Genomic DNA, 9,835 nt, shown 5'->3' on the forward strand with positions numbered 1-9,835 from the left:
AAGACGAAAACCTCAAATGCCATCTAATTCCCATCTCACAAAAAGGTCAATGCATAACCATGTTAAGGGAGAAAGAATAAATAATTCACCATGGCAAAGCTTTGCCCCGCATCAACAGAATACGAATAAATGAGGTGTTTCATTTATAATATCACTCACAGGCATTGCAAAATTCAACACTGCTGTCAAGAGTACCAGTTCATTAGCTCATTTCAAGGATCTGTCTAGTCATATGACCTCAGGCAGCTTCACACCAAAGGTTTTTAAAGATAAAGAACAAGACAAGTAGATTCTAGTTAACAGTTCCATAGGCTGTATACTTTTGACAATTAAAATTGACCCTACATCATATCAATTTTGTCCACTTGATTAAAAATAATATTTTCAGTTCTCATGGCAAAGGGACTCACACCCATGTGAATATCCAAGAAAACCTAACCACCAATTGCCAGGACCCTAGGGTGCTCCCTAATCCTCAAGCAAGCTAGATGACGCACCTGCCACCAATGCCTAATCTCTGCCAAATTCTATTACACATCATGTTACAGGATGGTAAATAAATGGATTTATCCAAATCAAGAAATAAGAATAAGGTTTAACATCGTATATATCATACTCCAAAAAAGGTAACGGTCCAGAATAGCAAACAGAATATGTGCCCTCAAATCTGCACACCAATGAGGCCAGTAAAATGATGAAACATCGTGCATGCATTCAAATCCAATCAACACAACGTAGAATTTATGGTTACAATATCAGAAGACGAGAAGGTGATATATCGCCAATAATTGAATAGCAAATCTGCTTGAGCCCAAAGCAGTGTCCTAAAGTGCAGGCTTCCGGTCCTAGACACCACTTGACCGAAAGGAGCCAACCAATGGTTTCTAAGACCTGTGAGTCAATATAAGGTAGTCAGCCACTAGGTTTCCAAGACAGACTATGCACACTGTAGATGCCTTAGTAACTGGATAATGTGCGTCCTAAAATTCATGCCATCAATGTTATCCACCAAGACATTTTAGATATGGATGAACGATCAAATGGAATAAGTAGGCCAAAAAATGAGAAACATTGGGGAACTCAACATCACAGATTTGAATACCTTAATAATAAGTATATTCTTGCCATCTTATAAACATTCCGTCCAATCAACAGGGAAGCATACAGAGATTCGCAGGAGAAAAAAGAGGATATCTGTCCACAATGGCAAAGATGCAGACAACGGATACACTCAGCAGAATGGCAGTGAACCAAATCAATAAAAAAAGTGTTTGAAACCGCAACAATGTGCTTATGGAGCAAAAGAAGGGAAATACAGCTGAAGCACCCAAACTCCATATATAGCCTCAAACAGTCCATAAAGAACTATGATCCTCTTTGCTAATAATCATCCATTAAATGCTACCTCAGAGAGTGACCTCACCAAACAAAGTGGTTACTGAAGGTCAATGTTTTAAATATCGGCCGATAAACCGATATTATTGGCGATTTATCGGTATTTGGGGTCTTCCGCTACGATAAGTTCGATTCTAAATCGGTTGTCGTTTTTGGATGTTTATCGCCGATAATGCGGCGATAAAGTGAGTTATCTGCCAATATTGTTAGCCCAAAAATCGGAATTATCGCCCTTTGGTTTGAGTTTTAGATTTCGGACAATAGGCATCTATTCAATGCACTTTAAATCTGACCCGACCCGAGTTTCTATCATTGGTTAGTGATCCTAAACATAATTATTTACATTTTGGTATGTTTATTTTTCAAGTATGGTTAGATTACATTTTAGAATATTATATTATGTATATCATCATCCGGTAATGTCACTCTAATAAATACTACTTATCCTCGATATATCCCCGATATCCACTATCCGATATGGATTTTGACTGTCCGATAAATCCCTGATAACCAATATTTAAAACCTAGCTGAAGGTGCAAGGACCATCAGAAATATAGCATCTCACTCCATCCAACCGATAAGACAAATGCATTCCTCAAGTGATGTGATTCATGCTCAAGAGTTTGATGTAGTTTCTTTAGAAAAGAAAGGCACTAGAAAAAATTCAAGATAGGCCAGCAGGCACAGAGCTCAGTAAGTGATAAGCAGCGGGATGGCATAGCTTGAAGTAAAAGGAAAAATAAGAGTCAAAGTGATTCCCCCAGGTTCATACATAATAGCACATAATAATATCCTCTAATTTATTGGGTTTATGTACAATCTAGCTTAGCGTATTTAGTAACTCAATCAGACACCTAGGCAGCTTCATAACACTTACCACTAGGCACCTTAAGTTTAACTTCTATAGAACTCCCTTTTCTATGACTAGGTAGTTTGATAACTCCTACCAGGACTAGAAGTATCATAACATCACGGGGTTTCTCTCATTTGTATGTGGTTTAAAGATAATAAACAGAGATGGAGAGTGGATAAAGTAATAGGAAAATAAAGGATAGATTATGAACACCTAGCTGGTTTTGAGAAAGGAAAACATAAGCACATTTACCCTCGCGCATCCAGCCATCTCGATCTCACGGTTAGTTTATCCACCATCACAACTCAAATTCATCCCTTTTTCTAAGAGACAATAGTGCTTCAAGACTTAAACTAACGTAACAAACAAGAAGTTGAAGACTTAAACAGTCCCTGTGACATAGGATTAAAAACAAATAAAATGAAGAGAAAATGCCAAGATAATTGAGTTAATAAATAAACTAAACTGCCAACAAAATTGATCAAACACAGAGTAAATCTTCTCCAAGTTATATGCACGCTATGAAAAGACTGCAGAACGTTCACTTTTGAATAAAACTTTACATGCCAACATATTTGTCTACATCTAGCGTGTTATATGAGAGATTAGTTATCTTGTGTCTAGTCCCACATTGCTTGTGGGCCAACTCTTGTATTTTTCTTTTTAGTATAAACATAGCACAGCAGAGGAGAGACTACTTATCTCTTCTTCTTGTCTCTCTAATTACTTTCACGTGGTATCAGAGCCGCTCTAAATTTCTTTCCCAACAAATTCCGGTCATCCAATGAACCCTAACCCTAATTCCCTTCTCCCTCCAGCCACCACCCCCCTCCTCCTGAACTACAGAAGCCTAAAACTCCTTATAACATCAAGAAGCAAGAGTTCGTAAAATATGTAACAAAAGCAACATAAAATGTAACAAACGACAATTATATGTACCGCGGTACAAATTGAGAATTGACTTTTCAGGGGTACAAATATAGCAACCTTATAATAGATTTGAAAAGAAAAAAAAGGGAAAACCCCTATTGGGCAAAAGAGAAAACCATGGAAAACATAGGAATGTAAAGGAAGGTTCAAAGATATTGAAACCAACCAGTCCACAAGACAACCTGAATGCAGAATGCAATTCCCAAGATGTTGTTTGCCAGCCAATGCTTCTGTGATGCGTACCACACACAGAAAAATGTTCCTGGAACAGCAGCAACAATCTGAGACCTCGTGAACTCTACTGAAAAAGCTGCATCAAGTAAAACTTATTTATAAGTCCACTGGGGAAAAAAGAAGAAGAAAGCAAGAAAGAAAGAAAAGGAAGAACCAGACTAACACTGAGTCAACACAACTAATTGCTTGACACCATAATCAGAGAAAGTAATTAGCAGCTTGTAAGATTTAGGCTATCTTTAACTACACTAATAGCTATGAACGTATTTCATTTTCATGATTCTCATTCACTCTGATAAAGAAGGATTCTGGGTTACTTATACCTATGTTACTTGGATACTTCTGATCTAAAGTTGTACCCGTACTCGACACGTACCCATACCCAAACTCCTTGCATATATGCATACATTTATTCGGGCATCTAGTCAATTATACTATACATGTTTTAATTTAAAACACTTGTCATATATTTTTTGGACATATATCCTACACTTACACATCCACTTCTTGAAACTCATTGGACTTAGGTCAGATTCCGAATTATGATTTTGAAGGGTCGTTTGGATGTCTAGTTCAAAAACTTGTGATTTTCCAATTTATAATCCACATAATAAAAGAAACATTAAATTGTTATAGGAATTTATATCATCCTTGTCCTCATATGAATTATTAATTCCAATATATATATATAGCCGTGTCCCTGTTCCCTACCTTTTACAAATTTGATGTCTCCCATACCCGTACCCGTACCGATACATGCACCCACACCCACACCCGTACCCATGCAACATAGCTAATATCTGACACAAAAATGGGTAAGATCTATACAAAATGCATAAATATAAGACACCATTGAGCATTCTAAATAGCAGTGCATCAGAATAACTATCAGCAGCGTATGTAAAGGTTAATTTAATTATGTAACTGATGAAAAGGCCATAATTAGGACCGCAAATATAGAAAAAGAATCATGTACCAAACCAGAAGACTTGGGACAAAGTCTGTTGTTAATCATAATGTTATTAATGATGTCATTATCTTCATTATTTTTGTATAAGCTTAGGATGACCTTGTAGTCACTGCAATTAAAGAATAGAACTTTGAGTTATCCAACAAACTAGACGAAGGAAGAAAATTAAGTATAGGATTACAAGTTCAGCAGACCAAATGTTAAAAAGGAAAAGATGGAGACAACTTGGATCTTGGAGAAACCCGACGTCCTTCCTCTCCAGGCAGCACAGGCTTAACTAAATATATGAAGATAACTCCCAGCATAACTATTCTTTCTGCAAATAGTTGGATGCTCAGAAGACTTGCAGAGACTTCCAAGTCTCAGTCGCATCCTCTTACTTTGGGATACAATAATTCATATCACCAGCACAAAACTAGCACATTCATATCAGTAATAAACGTGTATGGGTACATAGTGTTGACCCCCCAAAAGACAACTTGGTCCGGACATGAAGTGTTGGCTTGGCTTACCTTTTCTTTCTACGTGTGAACGTGTGCTTACAGTCACAGTTGTACCTGTGACTTCCCGTAACCCACCCCAAACCTTTACATTAAGACTTGGCCAATTAAAGATAATTTCCGAGTTTTTCAGTTAAATTTCAATTGATGTCCTGGTGGTTTACATGTTATGTGCTCTCTATCGAAGCCTTGGCATTAGCAAATGTTAATTTGTTCTTCCTTTTGAAATTTTAACTTTGGTTTCTACTTGCATTTGAATTAGAATGGAAATTTGGTATGAGTCTTTGAAGGCCAGCATGCAGTGCCAAATGGTTTATGTATGTTACCCTCACATTAATATACTTTCATCTAGTATAACTCCATTCACACTCAAGCTTTTGCAATCTTTTTCCCCCTCTAGACGAGTTTCAAAAACTTGGCTGTGGCCTGATTACAGGAACCCCGAGTACGAACCCTATCCAATTGATAAGAAGTTGAAGTTCAGCTTTAAACAAAATTGTGTTGTTTGGGTTGGCATATTAGTCTGCTTAATAAAAAGAAGTCATTTTAAGGTCTCACTCTGCCCTACATAGGTAAGACCAGTTGCTAACCCAACTAACCCATTTCTACTCCTACTCTTATGTGGAAGTGGGACAAAATTTTAAAGGGAAAAAAGCATTTAAAAGCATCAATACCATGACTATTTTCGTCTATAGTTGGATGACATGGGCAGAGTCAATACCAGTCCGATTCATGTCCAGTGCATCATAGGTCCAAGTTAGTAAGGTAAGTTGGCCTCAGAGCAAAAGATAAGATGTCAATGACATCATATATGTCAGTACTTAGCATACGGTTATTAAGAAATGGAAGAGGTGTCATAAAGTTCCTGAAGAAGGCCCTCATAGTATGACAGGAAGATATGGAAAGCAAGAGAATTGACATAAGAAGAGAGGAGAGATAGGGAATTCATTTTATCTCTTTGAGTCTAACCTTCTACTACAGTTGGCATCTTCCATTATATCTTCACACCTGACAGATGCCCAATCGGATAGAAATTAGTATGGTGAAATTCACCAGGAAAGTCCTACCTAAGGTTCTTTCCCCTACCAACATACGCAAAAGGAATGGCAGTATATGAAGATAAGAGAAATCCTAAACCATGGAAGACAAGACAATGAAATTTCCTCTAAAGCTGCAGTTTGGATTACTAATTTCTTAGAAATGTCATGAAAGTTGAAATCCTAATGCTTACACTTAAAATTCATGTTATTTGCACGCCTCTGGAATTGTCTAACAAGAACAGCCTAGAGAGGCGCCATGCTAAAAATGCTACAGCATATATCTATCGATTCTACCCTATCAACCCTTATTCAATTGGAAGCGAGGAACACAACTAATTGAGAAAAATGCATAACTATCATTAATCACAACCTAAAACCACTTCAGAGATCACTATTCTCATGCTGCATAGTAGAAACTAGAAAGCATAGTTAAGAACCTCATATGTTGTGAAGATCTTAATAGTGAATCAATCATCTTAGTTGGTCAAAACTTATTATTATCAAGGTAAAATAAGTAAATGATATCCAAATGTAAAATAACATACAGTGAAAAATTGGAGCGTGCCAAACAATGAGGTTATCGTTCCACTTGTTGGGAAGAAAACGCTTGATGGCAGGTAATAGTGTCGCACTGCAAGAAAAAATCAGCAAAAGAGGAGAAATTATGTCAAAATCGGGAAAAGAATCAGGAAAAAACATGAACTTGCAGCAACAGACTTTTAATATTAATAATCTAGATATAACAAATTAATACAAAAGCAAGGGAAAAGAACATACGAGAAAGCGACAATTCCAAGCACAAAAAAGTAACATGTAAGCACAGCATTGACCAAATCTTTTGATAGAAACTTGAAGAGCAAAAATAGTGACAAAAGCATTGCACTCCCAACCAAAGGAAAGCGCATTGCATGTTCATTGGACATTGTTTCCTGCATGCATCACATGAGACATTCAAGAAAATAATAAGAAAAACTAAGCATGCTCATGAAAACATGATCCATGGAGACAAGGAACATCAAAGGGTTTCCAAATAGCAAAGCTTACCGATGGTAATGTGGACTTTACTGATCGATAGCAGCCAACATAAACTGTAAGGCATGCTGTCAGAATAACATTCAAGTTGGAATCTATTTTTACGAAAAGTGGTGCCAAGGTAAGACCTGCAAAAGAAAAGGACCAAGCGGCATGTTATATATGCACAAAACATCACAATAAACCAACGTAAAACAAGATATTTTTCTCCTTCCACAAAATATGAAGTACTAAGTTACTACATAATAGCAGCATGGTTATCTAAGCCAACAAAAAAATGAACTAACTGCCAACATATGAGAATTAAAAACACACACCTAGGTACATTTGTCAACATCCATTCTAGAATATTTGGTCTCCAAAATCACTTGAATACAAGATCAGTTAAACCAGTGATCCGGAACATCTTTTTAGTGGCATGATACCTAGCTTGTAGTCAATTAAAGTATGGGGATTGATTTTCCTATTTGGTAACTTCAGATATACCCTCTCAAAGTTGTAGGGTAGACTCTTTGATTGTTAAGTTTTGGCCTCAGTCCAGATATGCAGTACCGATAAAACAGAGGTGCCAATACCTATTGTCTGATTTAGAAAATTGAAGTTAACCCACATAAAAAACAACTGCACAGTATAATGTTTCCAGGTTTGATGGCCAGTAATCAAGTAAACTGGTAATTCATAGCACGAGAGTTGGTCATCAACTGTCAAATCAAAATAGCATCGAGTGAAAAGTTCCTCATTTTGATAGAAAATCAAACCACTGCCAATTTTCATCCTTCCAGAAAACTTATACACTTCTCAATATCAAGTGGTTTCCAAAAGGTTTGTCTTGTTATGCACGTGCCAAACACTACCGGACACAACACATCTCTTTTTTCCTATTGGTGTCGTGTGTAGTAATGTAGAATTCGTTCCATAACATCAAAACCATTTCATGTCTGTGTTGATGTGTCCATGCTCATGTTAGCTTTCAAGAGACGAGCAACATAATAAAGATACATTAAAAACACTTACTAAGCTCCCAAGACATTTATTAGCAAGCTCACATGAACAACTTAACTTGTGATCATCAGAGGTTCCTGTCGCATTTGTAAAGTTCCCAAAAGAACAGTATGGTTTATTACCAAGCATTAAAACACAAGAACATAAGAGAAACGTAGAGGCATATAGACTATAGACTTATATACTAATATGTATTTTGTCTCAATCACAATCCCTTCATAAGCATGTAGTTACAGAAATCTGGAACCAAAGCAACTCACAACTAAGAAACAGTCGTCCAGCATCTACTAACGAAATTTCAAAAGCTAAAGCCTAAAATCAATCTCATAACCTCCAGAAGCTTTCAGTTGGTTCTTTGTCAGATAATGTTCCGTTTACTTGCACCAGGCATTAGCATGCATGAGCAACAAGGTTGCGGCCATCTAGTCATCATATAAGCATACATGCTTTACACAGCCAAGAATTTTCCAATATAACAATTAGAAATTAGCGTCTTTGCTCTCTAAATAAATAGGGGCATCTTCTTGGTGTGTGTAAGTTTTCATCAAGCAGTGTCTGGGAAATGAACAACTGCGTCATGAGAAAATAATGCTAACAATAAAAGCTCCTAAAAATGGGTTTCTTAAGGCCAAGGTGTTGGCATTCATCATACAAACTTTACCCAAATTGTAGAGAAAGAGAGCTATACCTAAAAGAGCTAAATTCGCAGCGCGTTCGCGGTTCATCATCTTCAGCAACTTGGGCCCAAAAGAATCCTGAGAGAAAAAACAAAGCAAAAGCTGATGAAGGGAACAAGCAAGATGTCGACTTGAGTACTGGAAACTTGATTTTTATAGGTCAGTTATCATGAATCAATCCCTATCACTTGAGAGTTGAAGTAGAGAGAGGAGGAGCGCTGTTCTCCGGCGATGAGATCACCGGAAGCGGGCGGCGAGGTTTTCCGGCGAAAATTAGGGCACGGAGGAAAAACAGAGAGAGATAAGCGAGGCGATGACTTACCAAAAGTGGGACTTTCAGCAGCTCTTTTCGTGGATTTTTTTGGAGTAGATCTAGATCTGGAGGAAGGGGAACGTGAATAACGTTTGCACGGGGGCAATAAAGGAAAATTTAATTGGGAGGGAAAGAAAGACATAATTAGAGGTATTTATAACTCGGGAGTTTTTTTTAATCAAAAATAATAAAAATAATGACTTGGGTGCTTTTTCACCTCTGTTATGGACAATTATTAATTAGGACGGCAACAATTCACAAATTCTCATATGGCATTTAACATTCGGAGTAAAGTTAATTCCGTCTAAAATATAAAAATAGAATTTATTATTGTACTTCTTTAAAATTGAATTGCTCTTGTATAGATATTTTAAAATAATATATAATACTCTATTTAAAAGTACGAGCACGAAAAAAAATTTCATTGTTAATATTACCCTTGGATATTTGAATATTTTATTTAATTTTAATATATTATAATCATAATTATATCCTATCATAATCCCATGTGAACTACTTACAGGTTAACAATTTAAAGATTAATAAGCTATCATATATGAAGATTGCAAAAATATCCTAAAAAGTTTCAAAAATTACACAAAACATCATTGAAAGTATAAAATTACACAAAACATCCAGATGTTTCTGTTGGGTCTTTTTGTTTTGATGATGATTTATAAATAATTTACTTCTAATATTTTTTGTCTAGTGTTTGTGTTTTTCTATTTATTATAGACAAACAATACGTTGGAGGATAGATGGAATCGAGCATTCACGGTCATATCCAATGGAGGTTGGCGGAATAGTGGAATGAAGCAATACAATTCAAGTTGAAGATCCAAGTTCAAGCTTCATCCGCAAAGTTTATCAAGTCGAGCTTATTGAAGA

General features: G+C 36.4%; 1 protein-coding gene across 1 annotated transcript in view; it reads right to left on the reverse strand.

The window, feature by feature from the left end:
- The window catches only part of LOC109848664 (signal peptide peptidase 2-like), a 16,642-nt gene extending 7,584 nt beyond the window's left edge, over nucleotides 1–9,058 (reverse strand). The window contains exons 1-6 of the mRNA XM_020418289.1: nucleotides 8,957–9,058; nucleotides 8,646–8,712; nucleotides 6,968–7,083; nucleotides 6,701–6,852; nucleotides 6,469–6,554; nucleotides 3,362–3,489 (exon numbers count right to left, since the gene is read on the reverse strand). Of these exons, the coding sequence (XP_020273878.1) occupies nucleotides 3,362–3,489; nucleotides 6,469–6,554; nucleotides 6,701–6,852; nucleotides 6,968–7,083; nucleotides 8,646–8,685 (522 nt within the window). The 5' untranslated portion in view covers nucleotides 8,686–8,712; nucleotides 8,957–9,058. The remainder of the gene's footprint in view (nucleotides 1–3,361; nucleotides 3,490–6,468; nucleotides 6,555–6,700; nucleotides 6,853–6,967; nucleotides 7,084–8,645; nucleotides 8,713–8,956) is intronic.

The sequence above is a fragment of the Asparagus officinalis genome, chromosome 7, assembly GCF_001876935.1.
Source record: "Asparagus officinalis chromosome 7, Aspof.V1, whole genome shotgun sequence".
Lineage (NCBI taxonomy): Eukaryota > Viridiplantae > Streptophyta > Magnoliopsida > Asparagales > Asparagaceae > Asparagus > Asparagus officinalis.